General features: G+C 46.3%; 1 protein-coding gene across 5 annotated transcripts in view; it reads left to right on the top strand.

Moving 5' to 3' along the window:
- Positions 1–21,806, top strand: part of dock4b (dedicator of cytokinesis 4b) — a 117,026-nt gene that overhangs the window by 16,578 nt on the left and 78,642 nt on the right. For all 5 annotated transcript variants that reach the window (XM_047575007.1, XM_047575008.1, XM_047575010.1 and 2 more), the window contains exons 2-6: positions 13,466–13,549; positions 16,692–16,732; positions 18,756–18,811; positions 18,893–18,989; positions 19,590–19,738. In XM_047575007.1, the coding sequence (XP_047430963.1) occupies positions 13,466–13,549; positions 16,692–16,732; positions 18,756–18,811; positions 18,893–18,989; positions 19,590–19,738 (427 nt within the window). The remainder of the gene's footprint in view (positions 1–13,465; positions 13,550–16,691; positions 16,733–18,755; positions 18,812–18,892; positions 18,990–19,589; positions 19,739–21,806) is intronic.

Raw genomic sequence — 21,806 nt, forward strand, 5'->3', positions numbered from 1 at the left:
AGCGTGGATTATTTGTTAAAAGCATGCCGGCGATGGTTAACGAGACCATTCACGAGGAAAATGCTGCAACAAACTGGTTGAATTTTCAAGTTTTAGTTCCTCAAAAGGCTCTCTAGTGTGATCTTTTTGTCACCGCAACGTGTGGTTGCACAGCCACTTTAAGTGAACATTCTTCTTCTGCAATAAAGTGACGTTGCTGGGGCGAAGAACGACTGGAGAACATAACAACGGCATCACCCACAGTCCTTGCAATAAAAAAAAAAATAAAAAACAAAACTCTCCAACTGGAGTCAAGCTACCTGCTCCAGAGGTATATTGCTGTTGAGTGCAAAGCATTTTCTCAAAGCTGCGCAATCTCCCGCAATGCTGACGCGTTCATACTTGGCGCTCGATTGTTTCTAGTGCTTTCTAATCTCCCTCCACTGCCTCCCCTGCCTTGTCACACGGGGGTCGCTCCTTCTACAAAAATCGTGGTTTTGTAGATATAATCAGAATGTGGTAGAGACACACATTGCTCTGATTTCAGGTGGAAATGTCATAAACTTTGTCTAGCTCCCTTTTATATAATTACCCTCTCCTCCCATCCCCTTCAGTGACTGACCAGTATATCCTTTATTCCACTCATATCATTTGCTTTGCTGGGCGTCCTGCTTCGCTGGATTCGGATGGCTTAGCTGCTCTTCGCCCCACATTAAGGGAAGCTGACATATTCAGAGCTGCAGAATGGTTCTTATAGAGGAGCAGTGACTAGATAGCTGGCTGGCTGGCTTAGCTGATAATAAGGTATGCTCCAGTGGTTTGTATTTGTGTTGCACCTGCCATCTGTGTGTCCTTGAGTGGAGCCACTGAGCGCGTGTGTGTGTCTCGGAGTTACTCCACGCTTCCCCTTCCTGCCGAGCGCCTTCAATCGGCCCGACTGTGCTCCGAGGCCGCGGCCGTCTGTCGCGGTGCGTGCGCTTTTTTTTCAGCGAGCGAGGCCGCATTCACGCGGGCTCTCGCTCGCGCGACACGCCGCTGTCAGCTCCCCTTCCCGTGCCTCGCCATCACGCGCCGCGTTTGAGCGCACGCCTCGCATCCGAAACCGGCGCAGGAACCTTCAGCCCGGCGCGGGCGACCCACACTGGGGCCTTTTCATTCGCTTCTGTCCTTTTCATACGCTCCCCGCTGACTCGCATCGCTCACTGATGCTTCAGTCCGCTCTCTTCTCTTATACAGTCTCTCTGTCTCCACTTGTCACTGAGCTCTTTGTTTTATCTCCTCGGGAGGAGAGCTGAATGAAGGCTACTGGGCCAGGATGTGAAGTGAACCTATAGAGTAGTGACTCTGGGCTTCTCTCTGTCCCCTCTGTCCGTGACGCTTCTTTTAATTTCTGTTTTGTATCTTGTTTGCACCTAACTAGGCTAAAGAAGACTCTTGGTGGTTGGGTAGACATGGAAACAAGTAACGTAATTGCTTGACTCGTCTCCTGCTCTATAATTAGCTCCATTGCTATTATGAATATTGTTATCTTTCCCTCCTCTTCACTTTGCCTCCTTTTCTTTGCTCTACAGCCAGTTCATCTTCTCGGAGGCTTAGCATTTAGCGGTAGCAGCATGGGGTAATTTCCTCATGACTCATTGATATTAGACTTCAAAAGGACATGTACGGACGGCCTCATCAGTAATGGAAGACTTATGATCGGCGCGGTAATGAGATGAAAATTGCCTCAGAGGCCGAAGTCAGTATTAATCCCACTGTCCGCTGAGGGTGTTTATCTTCTGGGTGCCCCGTCCATTGATCCCAACACCCTCCAGCTAATGGCCAGTTGACGCATACTCTCTGTACCTGTGTGGAAGACCCTGCATCTGGATGAGCTACTAATGAAGAGCTGGAAGGGCCGTCTGAAAAAGGCGGAAAAGCTGCCATCAGGTGTCTGACTTGTGCCATTTGTGAGGGGGACTCAAAAAACCCAGGGCCGCATGCGACACCGGAAAAGGGCCGAGCTTAGGCTTGGTGTTTAAACGGAACTTAACCCTTCTCTCAATCTGTGAATCTTCTGTGTACACGTGTGTAGACATTGGGTTGCGAATCGCCAATCTGATAAAGCGGAAACCTTTCTATCCGTAGGTGCAATGCTAACGCAACCTTTTGTCTAGGCTTGCTTTGATAAGGCTGGCATCAAATGCACTTTCTCACGACAGTAGATATAGTACCTACATTAAGGTGCCGAACAGATACCAAAGTGTGTATGCGAGTGTTTCAAAGGTCAGACTGTGGTTTTTCTCAGAAACGAAGCAGTAGAATCTGTTTTCGTTTCCTCTGCTGCCCCCAACATCAATGCGAGCTCGTGAGCCATAGAGCATCACTGCCCTCCTCCTCTTGCCACCCCGACTGCGCGCCTTTATCTGGCACTGTATAGCTCCCGAACTACTGTAGACGTCTATAGACTTTCGGCAGCGAGGTATGCCAGACAATAGTTTTAATTTTAGCTCAGAGGAGGTGTTTGTGTGGTCTGCCGAGCCGCTCGCGGTTCATTTGCCATCTGTGAGCTTTTACTGTCACCCTGCAATTTAGAGCGCCGGTGATGTTGTGGCCGCGCGTTGCCCTAACAACAAATAAGCGTTCAAAACAGACTGCATCTGCATGTAATAAAAAAAAAAAAAAAAAACGTAACTTGTTCCCTGGCTACTGACGTGCAACAATCCGGCGGGTTTAACTAGAAAAAAAAAAAAATCCACGTGGTTGTTCATGACTCAGTGCAGATTTTAGAGACCTCTGACTGCCCCCGCTCACCGCGCTGACACTACGCGCCGGGCGTGTTTGTGGATGTTGTTGTGTGCGCCTCCCCTGTCCTAGCTGCGCAGTCTCCTGCATGCGTGCATGCTGAGAAGCTGCATGTGTGCGGAACAACATGCTTTTCGTCGGACTGGGGTGAGGAAATATTTTCTAATGAGGTGATAAGTACCAGCTGTATCCTGTGTGACACTACTAAATCACGTGGAATGATACCAGCACATTAACGCAGCAACGCACACTGGGTGCACGAATGACGACCATAATTTAAGGCACGCTGTCAAAGAAAAAACCTCACTTCAGAGCCCAATTTCCTCATTTAAGAATGATTGAAAATGGTAATTTTCCAGCGCTCGTACGTACACTGTGTCATGTGCAGTGATAAAATGTGAAACTCAGGCAGAAATAATTCTTGTCTTGCGATGCCGTCTTCATTTCCGACTGGATAAAGATGATAAATGCCACCGCTCCTTCTTCCTGCTGGTCATCAGTCTTCTTATGAATGAACTAATCGCGAAAAAGAAAGCGCGGTCTTGCACGCAGAGCAAGTTTTATTCCACAATAAAAACAGCAACAAGATGTCTGTTTCAGAGCGAACGGTCGGGTGTCATTGATCACTTTGATTGCATCTGGATGTGCAAAAATTATGCAGGGATTCATTGTTCCATGAAGTCTAAATGTGGGGCATATATTCATCATGTCCCCCTTAAATCCATATTAACTGATCGTGATCTGATGCTCCCTCTCCTCTTCAGCTTAGCTTGTGGTGTCTAAAGGAATACAATTTGCAATTTGCAACATTAGTTTGTTTTAACAGGAGCGACCAAGGTTAGGGTTAGGGTTCCACAGCATTGTGTCACTTCATCTTCACTCTCATTAAATTCTGTGACATTTGACGGAATGGAGGCATCTGCATGTGTTGTTTGTCCTCGCTAAGTTACTCCTAACTCGCTTTATCAGTCCATTGTCAGTACAAGTACAAATTTAGCTCTTGCCGATTGCGTTCTGTCTTTGTTATGTACCTCGTCACAATCAAAATCTTCAGACAAGAACCGACAGTGATATCGTACAGGAAGAGCTACTGTAAGCGAGGAGGCTAGGTACTGAGGCAGAGCCAAAAAGTCAATCGGATCATCTCTCTGAGCGACTCGACTGATTCGAGGGCCCCGGTTAGCGCCCGCGTTTCAAGGCCTTTTTTCTGGTTACCTAGATTATCAAACAGAAACTAATTTGAAAAAATTGTAATTCTGACGTTTTTATCTCTTCCTGCCACGCGGCCTCGTCCTCTCCTTCCTCGACCTTGCCTTCGCCCCCCCCCCACCCGCCTCTTTGCTCGCGCGGTCACCGCGCACTTCCTCGAAAGCCAACGGGGAGTGTCTCTTCTCCCCTCGAGCCGACGGGAGCAAACAAAGTGAAGATGCCTACATAAAAGCTGACAGCTACTTATCTCGTCCGCCTCTCACTTTGATTCACTCTCCTTCGCGCTTTCCTCTCCTCCCTCTCGTGCGGCCGCCTCTCCCCGTTCTGCTGTCTCGATCCGTCCTTCACCTGTCTCTCTCTCTTTCCGCCTGTCTTTAGACCTCCCTCCTGTTGCTCCCCGGTCGGGATAAATCCCACCAGCGCCTGCACACCGCCAGGCTCGAGGCTGAAGCTGAAGGCTGCTCTGTATCGCTTTAAATCTCTTTCCGTTACACAAATAAATATCTAGAGTAGCGATTGCAGGTCTTCTTGACTTGACTGCTATTTGGGCTTTGCGTAGCCTTGGGCCATGTAAACGAGAGTGTGTGTGTGTGTGCATATTTCCAATGCCGTGACAGTGAGATACGTCGTCAGACACCGTGTTAATACAAACCCGTCGAATGCATCCAGTTCGCATCTTTTCGAAATCTGCACGTCTGTGCAAAGGTGGCAGGATGTCATGAGCTCTGTCGAGGGCCCCACGTGTTTCGCGCTTTTGATTTCCAGGCAGTGCTTAAATCTGTGTGCGCTACTTCGGCTCTCGCGCGCACTGTAATTTGTGGTTATTTGTTTCAAGGGAGCCCGACAGAGAGAGATAGAGGTCGGCCAACACCTCCTCTTCCTTGATAGCGAGCGGCGCGGGGCTGGTGCAGGATATATAGGTGGTTGGAAAGGAAGTGCAGAGGTTTCGGTTGAGTCAGAAAGAGAGACAGAAAAAGAGAGACGGATTGATGTCGGAGGTTTCGCTTGTCACTCCCACTTTTAACGGTTACACCTAAAGGAGGAGAAGCAGATGTCGTCCCGTTCGTCTCTGCCGCTCTCGCAGCTGCTTCGAACCGCGACGGCATCGAACCCTTCCTGAGCATCTTCTCCGTCTTAATTTTTGAGTTTCTCCTTCCACCCTCCGCCTTTCTCTCCGCGGGGTGGGAGGATGTGTCGGTGGATTCGGTGGATGTGCTGTCGGCGTGACTTCAGCTGATCCTCAAAAAAAAAAAATCAACACTCTCTAAAGCTGCTTGTGTCGGGAACACAAGATAGAGAATAAATGCTTTCGCTCTATTCGCTGTGTCGTGGTAGTCTCATTTCAATTATAATTTGATGTTTTTTAAATTTTGGCCCGCGCATTAATTGCCGGGGCTTGAAAATATTGTAACATCCCGAGGAGGACTGACCCGATGCACCAGATGGTTTGTTGCGCAGAACCATCTGAGAAGTCGTCCTTGGAAGCAGTTTGGAAAAAAAGGGGCAGGAGCTTTCGATAAAATACTTGGCAGATGACTGAATGAGTCATCTGTCTATCACCATCTGTCGCGGGCCGACTTCTGCCAGTGGCCTTAGACGGTCGTCCCACCTGAAACCAACAGCTCCTTGGCCGCACGCGCATCGCTCTGGTCCCTGGACGGATGGATTTATGAATCCAGCTGCCTCAGAAGGTAACAGGAGGGCGCCAAGGTCGGAAAAACGAGAAGTCAGATGGTTCGACACATGTGTTTTTCCAGGGTTAGTGATGGAAGAAATGAAGGTGAATGGTTAAGATTGCAACCCTTTACCCTTGGTTGTAAACAACCACAGTTCGTAGTTCAGCTTCTTCATTAAACTTTGACCTACCGCTCAAGTCTGAGATGGGCGCCTACTGTTTTCCTGTGTACCTACCTTTCACTTTAAATATTCAGGCACAACTGTGGGTTTGTTTTCTGATATGAAACAAAGAAAACAATGGATGAAGTTGCCGCAGAGAATTTTCAAGCTTGAGGAAGAATTTTAGCGTATTTCAGTGTGTTGTTTGTTGTTTTTTTTGGGCAGTTCTTGTCTATAAAAATGATAAAACTGCTTCACGCAATCTGCCAGCACAAAACAACAAAGTTAGCAACTAGCTAGATGCTAATATGTGAAGCTAAACGCTCGCACAGGGATTTCGTGGAGCCGTAATGAAAGTAAATATTGAGCTTCGTGAGATGAGCAGGAGCACAAGTCCAAATGGACGTCTAATGATGCTCCACGTCAGCTGGATGTGTAAAAAAGAAAAAAAAAAAAAAAAAACATCAACTTAATGAAGTGGTAACATGCCTCCGCTGTGTTTACAGCTTGTTGCGCCTCCCCCCGCATGGGGCCCAATAAATCAACCAAAGCAGCTTTGAATATGCAACACACCTGATGACGGACTTGGCTTTCGCACTTGACTTGCTCGGCGTCCTCTGGAGCGAATGCGGCGGCGACTCGACGGGGGTCCTCTTGTTGTCCCTTTGAGTGCCGGCGTCAGATCGCTTCCCGCTGAAACGCAGCCCAGTCTGCCGCGTCCCTTTTGTTCCACGTGCCCCTCGGTGGCCATGACCGACTGACCAAGAAAAGTGAGGGTGGGATTAGAGAGGAATGAAGATAAACACCGTTTTTTTTTTTTGTTGCATGAGTGTACAAACCCCTTTAAAAACATTCACAGCTCGGTTATTTAAACATCACTGCAGTGACTATAGCGGGACTAATGATGTCAAAATCCGCTGATAAACAGCACAGAAGGAGGGTACAATTACACATTCATGCAGGTGAGATAAAGAGGATTATAATAATCATCTCATCTCAACTTTGGCATCGGTCGCCTATCTAATGCACTCGATGTGTGCATGAGCGAAATGCGCGCACGCCCTCACACACCGGCAGACTAATGCCTGGGAATGAGGTGAGGGTTTAGCGCACTGACCTATATTTCTGTTTAATCTGAGTCATTTCTGATTCCTTCTTCTCAGGCCGCCAGGATAGGCTGAACGTCACTTTGGTCGCTCTCTGTTTTACGTGCGGTACGGGGCTGCAGCGAAACCAGATGTTAGTTAGTGATGTAACACCAGCATAACATTATAACCACCTTCCTAATTTATGACCACGAAAACAGTTCCCGAGCAGAAAGCAGAAGATTGAATTGTCACATGACGGTCAATGCGACTTCCTCTCCAGTTTAATGTTGTGCCTGATTGGTTTATCTCTCGCGCTTTGGTTTGCTCACGGTATTTTATATTCCCTCATCGACGCCGAGGCACGGAAAAGTAATGAAGCCCCTCACGCGACTCTCCTCTCAAAGCTTCTCCGGGAGCGGCCGCGTGATTGGAGCGAAGGGTCATTGTTGCTGTTGCGACGGCTGTTTTTGTGACGGTGGCTAGGTCGCTATCTCCCGGCACACAATGGCAGCGAAAGGAAGCGGGCGGCCGGCGGGATGAAAGCCGTTCCTCCTGGGTGATTCTGCTGCCCTGGTTTTTGTCTACGCTGCCTATCAGACCTCTGAGTCTGTGTGTCTTTGTGTGTGTGTCTGTGTGCGTCCATGTCTGCCAAGTCGAGCCCCGTTCAAGGCCTTCTCTTTGCTGCTACTTTCAGACGCTCCCTTCCTCATTGCCTCCCCTTTAAAATGCACGATACCGCGTCCCAGCTAGAGGAATCGCTATCCCGCGGATGCACGCTATCGCGCACACGCTTAACCTAATCTATCTCCCAGTCACGCCAAAGCCTGTCAGGTACCTCTCCCGCTCCGACGCACCGACGTGAGTTTGTGCCTCGCTTCACGTGTGCATAAATGTATTTTCCTGCAGCAAGAGTGCTCATGTGTTGTTAACCGCTCTCGCCCCTTCCACCGCCTCGGACTTGGAGCGGTCGCGCGGCGTGCGTGGACTTGGCTCAGGCGAAACATAGCTGAGCTGGTTTTGGTCTGAACGGGAATGTTTCAGTCACGTCGCTGGAATAAGGAGCACTTTTGGTTTGGCAAACGCGCCTCCCGCTCTAGTTTTGCTTTCGGACACTGGACGTGCAGAATGTGCATCGTGAGGAAGTGAAAGGTTTTCGGTTCCATTCTGCGAGGTGCTTTTTGAAAACGCTCAACTCGTAGATGTAAAAAAAATAAAAAAATGAGTGTAAACAAGCTTTGCTTCCTCATTTGGGATATTACTTCTTCCCTTCTTCATATCAAGCCATTCATTTTTATCTCTGTGCACGCTTACGAGTACGTCCATGGCGCTCGCACCTCTGTCCTCACACACTCGAATTAAATATTCATGATCCTTACGTTTGGCAGCCACGGAGGCCGGCGGAGGGGCCACCACTTTCTGCGTTGTCAAATTTGCATATTAATGATATAAATGATGTGTAATTAACACGTGGGAGTGGATTACACACGTGAATCATTGTCAGATCATTCAGAGGGAAGAAAGGGTCAGGCTAATTGGGTTAAAAAGCACATTACACGATTTAGAGCCGTGGGCCCGGAGACAGAGACGAGTTGCTTCTTTAATTATTTTTTTATTTTTTTTTTAATTTAATAGTAAAATCTCCACAGCATGACATCAGCCTTTGATCACCGGCAGCGCACCTTTCACGGAGCCGACGCCTTTTTTTTTCCGGATAAGCCCGGGCCGCTTTGAAAGGGGGGGGGGGGCGCTGGCGTTCTCCTCGCTCGGGCCCCGTCGCGGCGCTTTCTCTTCTAAGGAGCTTAGACGGAGCGACGAGCAAACCGAACGTAACGCGGTTTGACAGGCCCCCCGACGCCCGAAGTGGCAGCCTAAAACACATGTAAGCCTAATCCGAGCCACTGGGCTTTCTAGGGATCTCGACTTACTCAGCAAAAAAAAAAAAATGCGTTCGCGGGACGAGAAAACGGATAGATAGTCGTGGCGGATTAAGGCGAGGGGGGAAAGCGCATTAAAGAGATCGGAACGCAACCTCTGACTTCACAATGCTGTGTGTGTCTCAGTCCGAGTCAGTCGCTGAATAGATTACTTGCTTTACTGTTGCTGTTTACTTTGATCCAATATCTGGGTTAGCCGTGCTACGAGTGATCCTTTTAATCATGGATGAGTCTGTCAATGATTTTTAATAATTAATTGTAAATGTGGCTCTCCAGCTTATTGTTGGAGGTAAGAGATACACAGTGCAGTGTGCTGCACCAAAACCAGATCTGATTGTGTCTTATCCTTATCCTCAGACTTTTGTTAACAAGAGGCCAAATCAGAGCGTTTCCAGCTGACCTCCTGGGGTTGCTGGTAAAGTTGTAGGCGCCATTAGCTGCATACCCGCTCCGGTGACGCGTTCTTTTGTTCAGCAGGTTCCGTCCGACCGCGTCACGACTGTCACGGCAGGCTGTTTTATTCCGACGTCCGTCCACGGGCTGTCGCTCTCAGAGGACGCCCTCCGCAGCGCTCCGCCCGAAGCGCCGCTGGTTCCGCTCAGCGCTTCTGTCACTCTGGATTTGTGTCGAGCCGCGAGAGACGCAGAGGATGTGAGTTCTGATTCAGTCGGAGCGTCCTCACTCAGAAAACAGACTGGGGTCACGTTTCAAACCGCCTCCCGTGCGAACTGGTGGAAGTGGGAAGTCCACTCGGACCTGTCCAGGTGTAAACCTGAAATCTGCAGAAATCTCAGTTTAGACTGAGATTTCACTGTCTTCTTGATGTGGTTTCTAGATCAGATGCGAAGACCTGCACTTTGATTTATTAAACGTGGACTAATATAAGTCATTTACTTTAATGAACGATATCCAGCATTAACAGATGGCACACACGTATAATTAATTCCAGAAAATGGATTTGGTTTTCTGCAATCGTTCTATTTAATAACTTTAAATAACTGACTTGTGAACGGAGTCTGTGGGTTATTCAGAATGTCCCGGCCCGTTTTCAGTGAATATATTTTTAGCGCGCCGGTTTAGATTTTTAGAAAGCCTTGACCCTTCACCTTCATCCAAAGATTCCCTTTTACCATTAACCCACAGCCTCACAGTGCAGTTCTCTACAGTTTAATGATGTGAAAGGTGACATTGTGTGACTCAGCCAACTCTGAAGATGCAAAATGATGTCACGCACGAGGTCGCGAGGGTCTCTGGAAGGTCTCGTATATTTGTGAATAAGTGAGTGGTTCTGGACAAAGTTATGTTCTGCTCTATCAGTGTCTCTTCATTCATTCCAAAGCTGTGATCTCAGGTGTTGCGGCGGCCACGGGGGTTGCGAGGTCCCAGTGGCACTTTGCATCAGTGTCAAACCCTCCAGCTTTCCGCCACAGATATTATTTCATTGCCTGCATGTGTCCTCCCTTCCCTTGTCGGTGACTGATTCCTTCACATCTCTCGTTTCCGTTTCCTCGTTTCGCATTTTCCGTTTGTTTAGCCCGTGTGTCTTTCCAGGCTGCGGCCTTTCACTTGAGGGGATCGGACTCAAGAATAGCAGCGTCCCCGTCATGACCCAGTGGGCCAGTGTCACATGGAATCAGGCCGAGTGCGTTTGTGTGTGTCAGAGGGGATCAGAGTTTGCGTTTCGGCGGCTGAAATGCTGGTCATTGCAGGCCATCTGGAAACTAGGTCTAATGGGTTCAGCAAGCAATGTGTGCGTGTCCGTGTCATATCTGAGCACCAGCAGGTCCGCTTTTGTTTAGTTTATGCAATGCGATATTCATGCACCAGTGGCATCCACTTAGACTTGCTGGGTTTGTGCGCGCGCGCGAGTTTGTAGGACTTTTTCCCCCCCGTTCCGCGTGTTTTTTGCGCTCCGCGGCAGCTGTGTGGCCAAACAGCCGTGAACGGCATCTTTCTCCCCCATGTGCTCGCCGTTCTCTTTCGTAACAGGACGCGTCCCGCGAATCCCGACAAGCAGACACAACAACAACAACAAATCGATTCCCTCGAGGGCGAGCACCTTTCCCGTCTCCGCCGCGCATCGTTTGGCGATTAGCCAGTCCAGACAGTTGACAGACAGACAGTCGGAGCCGGACTGATGACAGGCAGTTAGCGACAGACGGACACGCAGCAGCTGGCTTGTGGATCGACAGGCGGGAAGCTTTCATTTCACAGCAGAGGAGAAAAAAAGAAAAAGAAAAAGCGGCGACTTGAAGCTGAATAATTTAGCTCAACGCAGCTGGGAAAGTCACTTGGATAATTCATGCATTGGGCACACTTTGTGTGTTTGGTGTGATTGGTCTCTTTGTGCATGTGCGAGTGATTGGGCTTTTTGAATGAATAACAAAAAGTCTGCAGGATGCATGCGGATGCATGTTTGCGTGCGCACGCGGGTCGGGCCTTTTGAGCGAATCACAAAGTCAGATGTGACAAATCCCTTGTAAAGATAGTGTTTCTGCGGCTCGAGGGATAACGAGGAGCCGGCGAAGCCTCGGCGCAAGATGCGAAGGACCGGACGGTTTCTAAGACGGAGCCTCGCTGCAGACAGGGCTGTGTTGATTTCATCAGCAGACTTGATCTCAATGTCAACGTGAGAGTGTGGGTGGAGGAGTGACTCTGCTGAATCCTCACTTGGGCTGTTCTGCCAAAGGAAAAAAAACTAAAAAACACCCCCTCAGATGAAGAAAAGGACCTCCGAAAGTCAACCTTGGATTTTCCAGCTGGTGTTTCTCTTTGAGTTAAAGTAAAGTTGGTTTAATTTGCCGGTTTCAACCGATAATACCCACGCGCGTACGAGGGATGGTGAAGTTTGAACGGGTCCTTCGAATAATTTGATCACTTAGGGTTGTGTTTGAGCCTGAAAAAAGGGATTCGCTCGCCCAGCTGACCTTTCTGTACGCTTTACCCCAAATGTTTCCGAGTGAGAACACACATTACTCATGTGTGGACTGAGTCTGTGCTGCTCGCAGTTAGGTCACAGATGGCCTCCGTGGCTTTTGGGTGGCCAAGCTCTAGCTCTTCTCTCCGTCGCCGCTCTTTGAAACGAAAAATGCAGTGACAGACAGCGCCGCTCCATCCGCGCATCAGCATAACTTCACATCAGTCAACCTGTCCGCTTCACGTCAGCAAAGATGTGTGTGGCTTCTGTTGAATTAGTCCTTTTACGGACCAATTTAAGGAGCCGTAGCTATAAGGAAGCAAACTTAAATAGATAAACACATGGAAGGCAATTTAATTAGTGTCCCTGTTTGGTCAACAGTCCGTGGAAAGTGTCTTTTGTGTTCTGTTTCTGGGTCCAAATCTCCTGTGCTGTTTAGATCAGGATCAGTGGATGCAGGCAGGAGAAATGAAATCCCCTCTAAACACTTTTCCCCTTCTGCGTGGCAGGGCCTCTTGTTAAACGTTTCCACTCCAGATCCCACTTCTTTTGCCTGTGTGTGTGTGTGTGTCTATGTGTGAATGGGTGTCAGTGTGTGTGCGTCTCGTCCCCTTGTGTGCGCGTGCGCTTGCGCTCGTCGTCGTTTGAATGGGCCGGTTGTGTGAGTTCGCAGCGAGAGCACGCGCGGACATTTCTACAGTTGGTGCGTCGACGGGTCTTTCGGCGTTTGTATGACCATCAGTGTTCAGTGAGGGAGGGTTGATATATACGTGGAGGTTCCAGAGAGTGGGTTAATTCATGACTGCAGCAAGGAAGTCGGTGGGACACAGTGCTGTTTAGAGACCTGGATGAAGGGCTGTCAACGGACGCTCTCAGCGCTAACGGGCCTATCACAGAACAGACATCCGTCCCTCCCTCTTAACCGGCCTTTCTTCAGATTTCAGGACGGTTTTAACGTCTGTAAAAGTTCAGATGCATTGTCCATAATCCTGATTTCTGCCAGAGTCATGTTGAATGCATCACTGGTCACTGGCAATGGTGGTGAGGAAAACTCCTCTGATCCAAAGCTACTTCACAGACCCCTAATGGAAGTTAATAAGTTGACGTTCTCATCCCTCTTGTGCAAAATCAGTGGTACGTCCCTTTAAACCGACTTACTGCTCTGGTTCTCGTGTTTTGAACTATGCATTGGAAGACACACAGCAGAACGTATGATAACAACAATAATAATAATAATAATCCCTAGACTTTCTGTATCGACTCACTAAGCGTTCAGCATCTAAACAAAAGGTCGTGTGAGCAGAGATTTTACCACCTGCTCTGTATGCGTTTGCCGCCTTAAAGGCTCCAATTGTGGAATGAATCACTGCAGTAAAGAGCTTGGGTTGGGTTGTATTGCTCTGTCTGTCCTTAGGAACCATCTTCGTTTACACTGTGATGTGTAGTTTCTAAATTAAATCAACTTCATATATTCCTCATTACACGGGATGTAGTTATGCGAGTTTCGGCAGAAACAGAGAAAACCTTTACAAGCTTTTATTTCGTTTCACCCACGCAGATTATTGAGCCGCTACTCCTCTCTGCGTGCGTTTTTTATATCCCGACTTGTTTTGCATCCCTCTCATCACACCGCGTGACCAGATTCAAGCATTAAAAGACGAAAAAAACAAAAAAAACAAAAACTCATGTGGGTGTCTTGTGGCTCTTTTCCGTTGCAGTGCTGGCCAGTTTCCGAGGGACCGTCCAGCATGGCCTCCCGCTGGAAATCGGAGACACGGTGCAGATCCTGGAGAAATGTGAAGGTACGGTGCGCTCATTACGTTACCTTAAAAGGACTGGAACGTGAAAGGGAATCAATTGGTTTCGCTTGAGTGGTGAAGTGAACACATGCAAATGTTTTTTGTAAAGATCATGCGAAAAGCGCTTCCTCTTTTTTATTAAGTGGACTGGTTAATGGAAATCAGGTGAACGGACATCCTTTGTTAAAGCCATCATAAGTATTATGTAAAGTCATCAAACCACAGCTTTATGACTATAACAGGCCCAGACATGACTCATTTACTTGGCATTGGCAAGTAAACACACACACAATCATGTTCACCTGCTGCACATCAGTGAGCTGAACGCGACGCTGCTCACATATCCTCTTGAGGGATATTGTTTGTTACCGTTTCCTGCATCACAGTCTCGCTGCCTCTCCTACCCCCACGTGTCTGCTTTTCTCCTCTACTCTCCTTTTCTCTCCCCCTTGTCCCATCTATCTCGTCTCATGTTATGTTAAAGCGTTTTGCGCCTCTTTTTCTCTCCCTTTTATTTTCTTTCCGAAACCTCCGGCCCCGAGGCTCGTTTTCATCTCCAGAAATCATTTTCGCAGCGAGGCTCGCCCTCGCGCACACCTCAACGCAAACAAGCGGCCGTGCACAGAACGCACACACGCCTCCCTCTTCCGGAGCTCTCGTCTCACTTCCTGTTGGGAAGCAGAAGCGCGCACACATCCACCGAGAGACGGCCAGCCAGGCAGCCTCGCAGCTAGCCAGCAAGACGGGATGTGATATTGTGGTAAAAGTGCCCAAAGGAAGTAGACAATAGCGCAGCCAGCGGAATGCTTGGCCCAGTAGGGAGGAACTAAATCAAAACCCTGCCAGCAGCAAAGAGGTTGAGTCGAGCTGCTGACAGCAGAGGAGACAGACTAATGGCTCTGCCTCATGTTGATACTGTTGACACTTCAAAACACGGGAGCTTACGGAGTGTCTTTTCTGACATATGCCTCCTGTCTGACAATGCACCGGCTGAGTAATTGATTTTTTGACTCGGCCCCTCAGTGGAGCTCTCTTGAACTTTTGCGAAGTTCCTGACAGCGGCGGATGCATTTGGTCGACTGTTCATTACATAACTCTGATTTAATGTCGTTGTTCCCCCTGCCCTTTCAGATGACCTAGCATGTTCCCAGTTTGTTTATTTCAGTTCATCAAATGTTAGTTACACTCCTCTGAAATAGAAACTGTTATTAAATGTTAAAACGGTCACTTTTTCATTACTTTTGTTTTTCTGTTTCAGCTGTTCATAAATTACTGTTAGCTAGCTACCGTTAATTAGCCTAAACACTTGAGCTTGGTGTCTGTTACTGTTAGCTTAGACTCAACAAATCAACACTTCACTACTCTTATCTGTTCATTCCTAACTTGTCACTATTGCTAGCACGTAACTTTTCAACTGCTTTTAGCTAACGTTTGCTTCATCTGTTACTTTTAGTGATGTTGTGCTAAGTATGTCAGCATTTATCACATTAAACTAATACTAATAACCAGCCAGTTTAGCTAGCTCTTTCCAACATTCATCAATTTCTTTTTGTAAACTTTTTTTTTGCTTCATTGCTAGCTTAAGTTTGGCTAATCTCAACAGCTACACAAATGTAATTGTTGTGAGATTTCTACTATGCTTGAATGTGTTAAAATCTCTTATGCTACTGACTGTGTGCTAAAGTACCCTTTGCATCTTTAGGCTTTATTTTGAAAGTGCAAGAAAAGTCGTTACTTCCTCTAAGTCACAGGTGTCAAACACACGAAAAGCGGCCTGTCAGAGCACAACACTGCGACCCAGGACTAAACAACAAAAGGATAGTTAGGATAGTTAAGAAGGATGTTAACACTCTAATTTCCTAGTTCTTCTTTGCATTAAAACAAAAGGAAAAAGTCTGGAGTTATCGTTACTTAGAGGTTATTATAAATAGAGATTATTATTACTAGTTGAAATCAAATTGAGCTGTCTGTGGCCCAGCTAAAATGAATTTGACACCCCTGCTCTAAGTAGTTTGGAAGTTTTGGATATCTGACACCTGACTCTTCTGACTAGTACTTTTGAAGTTCAGTGTGGGCGACACTGGCCATCACCATCTTGACTCTGCCTAACTTCAAACTCAGAGGAGTCGAGCTGAGGCGGGCAGGCACTACCTAGCCATCTGTGTGGCCACCCACCAGTCACGCAGAGCAGTCACATCATTATTCATGCATAACTCTAAGCCTCGATATGATTAACACCTTTAAAAATGCAGGCTCCTTGCGGATGTTGCTTCCTGCTCACCTCCCAGTCTTTACGTACTTCCTGGTAAAGTAGACGTGGTCGGTAATCACAGATTAAAAATAATGAATCAGTTGTCACATTGTACTGTTGTCTTGCAGGTGTATCATCTAACATAAAACCCCGTTAAGGCTGTTTGACCCCTGCTCTTGAAAAAATGACTCATCCAGGAAACACTGAGATCATTGGTTCCACAGTGTGGACCCAGACGGATGACTCAATGCTTTTCTGACAAGCGTGCTTGAAACAAATCGGGGAAAAATAACTACCAACATGCTGTGGCGAAACCTAACAGTGATTAGAATAATCTATCGCCGTTTAAATTTGAGCTATTTAGCTAATGCTCTTATCTGGAGAGACTTACGGTGAAATGAGCTTAAATTGCCAGTTTGGAAAAGAACATCAGCTCAAAGCCGCACCGATATAAATGGAGTTGTAGTTGGGATTTGCAAAAGCATCATGCGGGTACTAATTTGGCTCGAGTTTGCATTGAAGCTGGTAATGGCGGGAGAAGAGTGTAAGCGAACACAAGCCGTGGCTATTTTGTTTTAACATATGCTAATACATGTCACTGTCCTATTTACTTTTTTCACTGCATTGGTCATCTCAAACATGGGTTGTTAAAAAACAACATAGCTTTGTGTTCCAGTTTATCCATTTTGCAGGAAGCTGCCTTGCAGAAGTTAGCTTTTTTCACATTAAAATAATATCTGGTGGGGTTGTTGCGGAGGTTTTTCCACATACTGCTGCCAGGGGCATGAGACGACCCCCTTATTCTGCTCTCCAGTCCAAGCCAGATATAAAAATACACATGTCTACTATCCCTATCGACATGCTTTAAATTAAATTGGTGCTTTGTCTCCGCAGGATGGTTCAGAGGATTCATCCTGAAGAATCCAAATGTCAAGGTGAGCAAACGCTTTTTTTTTTTTTTTTTTTTTTTTTTGAGTGTTTTGCTCACATGTGGATCGCTCATTTGTGCCCCCGTTCAACCCTGATGCGCTGTCTTGCGATTTTTTTATTTTTTTATTTTACACCGAATCTTGTGTTAGCTGACAGGGAAAGTATTTCAAATTGAAAGTCTCCCTCAGGCCTGTCATTGTTAGCCAAAACTAGAAATTTCACCAGCTTAGGTGACAATTCCCTGTGGCAGTTGTTATCGGTAACACCTGCGCTTTTCCTAGTGTGACAAATCAAAACGCCTGCTATGAAAACGTTCTGTCCTTCTTATTGTTACTGTAAGGTTGTACTCACGCTGCCTTGCATTTTCCATCGAAATTCGGAGCTGGGAATAACCTCGCAGCTGGGGTCATGACGTTCCTATAGAGCAAATCTGAACATGTTGCTGGTAGCACATGGCTAGACTTTATTTCCCAGCAGACAATTTCAATTGTCATAATGGGGAAAGCACATGCGAAATAATGATGACAGCATTCCACTTAGAGGAGATCCTGGTTTTATAGATGCAGCTTTACTGTCATGACATATTGGGACAGGTAATGGAATTGAGCCATCGTTACTACACCTCAACCGCCCTAAACTGCAACAAGTAAAAAACGCCTGCCAAGAAATGACGTGATATTTTGGGCATTGAAATAACATGGCAACATTGCTACGGATAAAAAAAAAATTGGACAATTCTGTGTAAACGTCACAAATAGTCTGAAGTGACCATAGCTATTACCATGGCTTTTTGAGCAGCCATCTTGGATTTTGTTGTTGGGCCGCTGGTGAGGTTCTTCTGACTTGTTGAAACTTCTAGTGGGAAATAGTTCATTTAATCTTCCCAGTTCAAAGGTTGTGCATCATTGATAACCCTGCATGTATTTTGATGGCACCGCTTGATGCCACGCAGCTGTCTATTTAATTTCAGCCGTAGAAGAAGAAGAATATTAGAATGCTCATAGCTAACACACACAAACCCGTTTCCCAAGATTTTGGAAGACTTGTATTGGAACAGTATTCAAAGTATTTCCTAAAATGTGGGGGTTGGGTGTTGGCGACAGAATGACATGCAGCTAGCACGTCACAAAAATGTAAGTTTGGGTTTCTTACGCCTGCCAAATATCTGCGTATTTGACATCCACACCCCCACAAGTCGTCTGCTGAAATTTCCCCAAATATGCTGACGTCACATGAACACACATATAGCTACATTTAATCCAGCAGGAGAAAACATCCCTGTCCACATGCGCAAAAACATCTAAAGAATCTGTCTCTTGTTGACTTGTTGAATTTCAAAGTTCTGAAGGAGCCCACCAAGTCCACTTGCTTTTGTCTTAGGTTTGTAACTTTGTCTTTGGTTAAACAGAGGAGTCTCTTTCAGGGTAAACAGACATAGCAGGGAATTAACTGACAACAGCTAATCCAAATATATTGTAACAAGTGCTGACAGTCTTGAGGAACTTGTCTTAGACAAGATGCCACTAATCACAGATTAAGATCTGGACGTAGTAACATCTCGTCTTTTGTTCTTGAAAACGAAAGTCCCATGCTTGCTGCAAATGAGCCAATTCATTCAAACCATGTAATTTTTAAAAGCGCCCATCAAAGGAACACATTATAAAATAAGTCAAGTGAGGACTTAAGCGATAGGTGTGTGTTCGGAGGCCGTGCGCGCGCGCGTCGCATTTATCCTCAGATATTTCAGCTTAAGTTCCTCTTTGATCTGTTCAAGTGAACGGGGGAGAAACTTGGAGTTTATTAGCGTCAAACAGCGTGGGCGCTCAAGACATTTTCATTTATTTATTTATTTTCCTGCCTGCTAACTAAACACCGCTGCCATTTCCTTTCCCTTCCAATATCCCTCTTTTAACCCACAAACACAATTAGCTCCGTATTGATTATGTGCTTCATTTTGCCGTGCGCAACAGTTAATCGCTAATGGCACAGGAATTGAATGAAACCTGTTGTTCTGTGTTCTACCCGAAGGGGATCTTTCCCTCCAGCTACATCCACCTGAAGAATGCCCACATCAAGAACAAAGGGTAACTAATAATAATTTCTGCATATGTGCGGGTTGAGGTCTGAGCTGCATTTAATTCGAGTGCGCGCGTGTGTGTTTGCAGGCAATTCGAGACGGTCATCCCCGTCGAAGACTCCGTTATCACAGAGATGACGTCAACGCTGCGAGACTGGGGTGCCATGTGGAAGCAGCTCTATGTGGTGAGAGCTGCCGCGCACAGTCACACACACACACACACACACACGCACACACACATAGCATCGATTTAAATATCACCGCTGCTTAGACGGAGACGTCTTTTTAGGTTTTTATCGTGCGGGGAGTTTATTCCACCCAGGGTGATTCAAAAGCCGCAAACAGTCGATGCCTTTTCATGCAAATTCATTAGTCGGATTGATTGTGTTTGTGGCCTATTAAGCTATCTGGGGTGCTGATTAGATTGAACTGATGAATACTTGCGGATCAAAGTGCATACATTCGCGGCAAAAAGCAGCAGGACGCTGAGGCTAATTTGCACAAATCCATTTTAAACTTCCCTGTCTGCTCCTTTCCGCTGGTCGCGCTCTTCCCCCGGCGTCAATTTGGTTCTCTGATGCGCGCCCCGACACTCCTCACGCTTTCACTTATGCGTTTGGATGCCGACGTTGGCGCAACTTGATACTTTGGCCGTCCTATCTGCGTGTTCCCTTCTGTCGTCCTCGTTCCGTCTTTTCCCGTCATTTTCCCTTCACTTCATTGCCTCTGACTGACTCTCCTGCTTTGCTCTCCCCCTGTTCGTTTTTTTTTTCCTCCACCTGCAGAAGAATGAGGGGGATTTGTTCCACCGGCTTTGGCACGTGATGAATGAAATCTTGGACCTGAGGAGGCAGGTGCTGGTGGGCCACCTCACTCACGACCGGATGAGGGACGTGAAGCAGCACATTACGGCGAGATTGGACTGGGGCAACGAGTGAGTAGTGGGCTACATTCATTTGCAGGAGTTATGGCACTGTAGAGCAGCTACGAGCAATTAGCAGTTTAAATCCCAGAGTCCTTGTTCAGTTTCACTGATTTGGAGGTTTAGCTCCAAGACTCTGCGTTGGCACATTGTTATTTCCACTTTCCGAAGAAGGAACAATGAGCATTTGTTTAGGAACTTGGGAGCTTTATCTAGATGGAGGAATAAGGGACTAAGGCTCTATTCTGACCTTGCATTAAGATCCAACCTGGACAATCCGATTACAAACAGCCAGCTTTAAATACATGTGTTCACACCTCGCATTAAAATGCCTCTCCACCTGCGTCTCTACTGCTGTTTCAGAACCAAGAACAGCGCAGTTTTTTTGCACGTGCGTGGCTTGGACACTTATTCGATTTTATTTATTTTTTTTATTGATCTTCGCCCTGAGACCTGCTCTCAGAGACTCAGATGAAAACTGGAAGCTCCCATTCGCACGCAAATCTCCTGTGAAGTAGCCGGTGATTGAGGAAACGCGCAATCTAACATCAACATGATTGTTTTAATAATTAACCGCACGCCGATGCAGAATAACACGCAGTGTACTCTTATTAAATACTTTAATTTACCAGTTCTCGTTCGGATTTAATTATTGTTTAGTTAGTTGACAGCCCCAAGAAGAGAAGGCTCTCATTAGTAATTAGCAGACATCACTTAGGAGTTTTTTTTCCCCGTTAGTAATGATTACTTATAATAACGGTTGTGTGATTATTTTGTAAAGAATGGATGCAAGGGCACACGTGTTGAGTAGGTGGTCTTTAACGTGACTCCTCTAATAAATGTAGTGAGAGATTCTCCTAAAATATTTTTCACTAATACCTTTCAACAGTTAAATCACAGCTTTATTGTCTGCGTATTAGTAGCTATGTAACAGTGTTTCTTTCCCGTGCATGCAAGAGTTAACGTTTGTACCGAGTCATTGTGGTTCATTTGGTGTTTCTCGTGTTAAAAGAGCAAAACGCTTCGAGTTTCCAAAATCTTATCCTGATTTTCCACCAGAGCAAACAAACAGGAGGCCCTAAAAGACAAAGACGTCGAGAGAACAAAATACAGTCTTTCTTCTTTTTCCCTTCAAAGCGGTTATGTAATAAAGCGAGAACACATAACCATAAAACACTCAGCAGCAGTGCTATTTTGGAGACGTGCTCCTCTGGAGCTGTCAGTCTCCATTTCCACTTCTACCTGCTGGTTTTTCTATCCAGTAAATACAACGAGAGTCAACAGCAAATTACCAACAGCAACCTGACCCGTCATTTTGAAATGATGAGAACTGACAGTCTATCGCTTTTTAATCATCAGCCTAATTCGTCCAATCTTCGGCTGTCTTTTTGAGATCCGACGGACACACAAATGGGCTTTTTAGTTCTAGGTAGGGAAGCACCGATCCAGTACAAACATCAATAACTCAGCTGGATGCCCACCACTGCTGATACCAATCCAGTATCAGTTTTCTCGTTCGGCCCAAATGTGAAATAAACTCTCATATCACAACTAATTTGAATTCGTCCTGTGTGAGGTAGCATGAGATTACTACTGAAAACTGCTGCTTTGAATGTAATGGCAGCAACACTGAATATTATATCTGATCAATTGACGGATTGATGTATATATGTGCTTCTCCAGCTGAAACGTTTGAATGTCCAAGTTTCTTCTACTGAAATAGGTCCCAATCCTCACAGCTAAAGTATATCTTCTACTAAATAAATGAATATTATAAATCAAACTTTACGTTCACCGAGAGGAACCTGCAGAGTTTAAAGTCTCTGAAAGTTTTTTACTGTGCTTGCCAAGAAGGTAGAATAATGAATCTTAAATATTAATACTCGTGAACCACATTTAAAACCTGTAACTCCACAGGCGGCGTATAGAAAGTTGGTTCTTCTAAGTGGTTCAACTAACACCGGTAGCAAACTAAACTGAATTCATAAATAAGCCTCTTCTCTTTCCTCGAGCTTGTTTCCACCCTCTAACTTCTCTCCCCTCCTGTCTCTCCCTGTCTCTTTTCTCCTTGCTCCTCTTT

This window comes from Mugil cephalus, chromosome 22 (genome assembly GCF_022458985.1).
Source record: "Mugil cephalus isolate CIBA_MC_2020 chromosome 22, CIBA_Mcephalus_1.1, whole genome shotgun sequence".
In the NCBI taxonomy this organism is placed as follows: domain Eukaryota; kingdom Metazoa; phylum Chordata; class Actinopteri; order Mugiliformes; family Mugilidae; genus Mugil; species Mugil cephalus.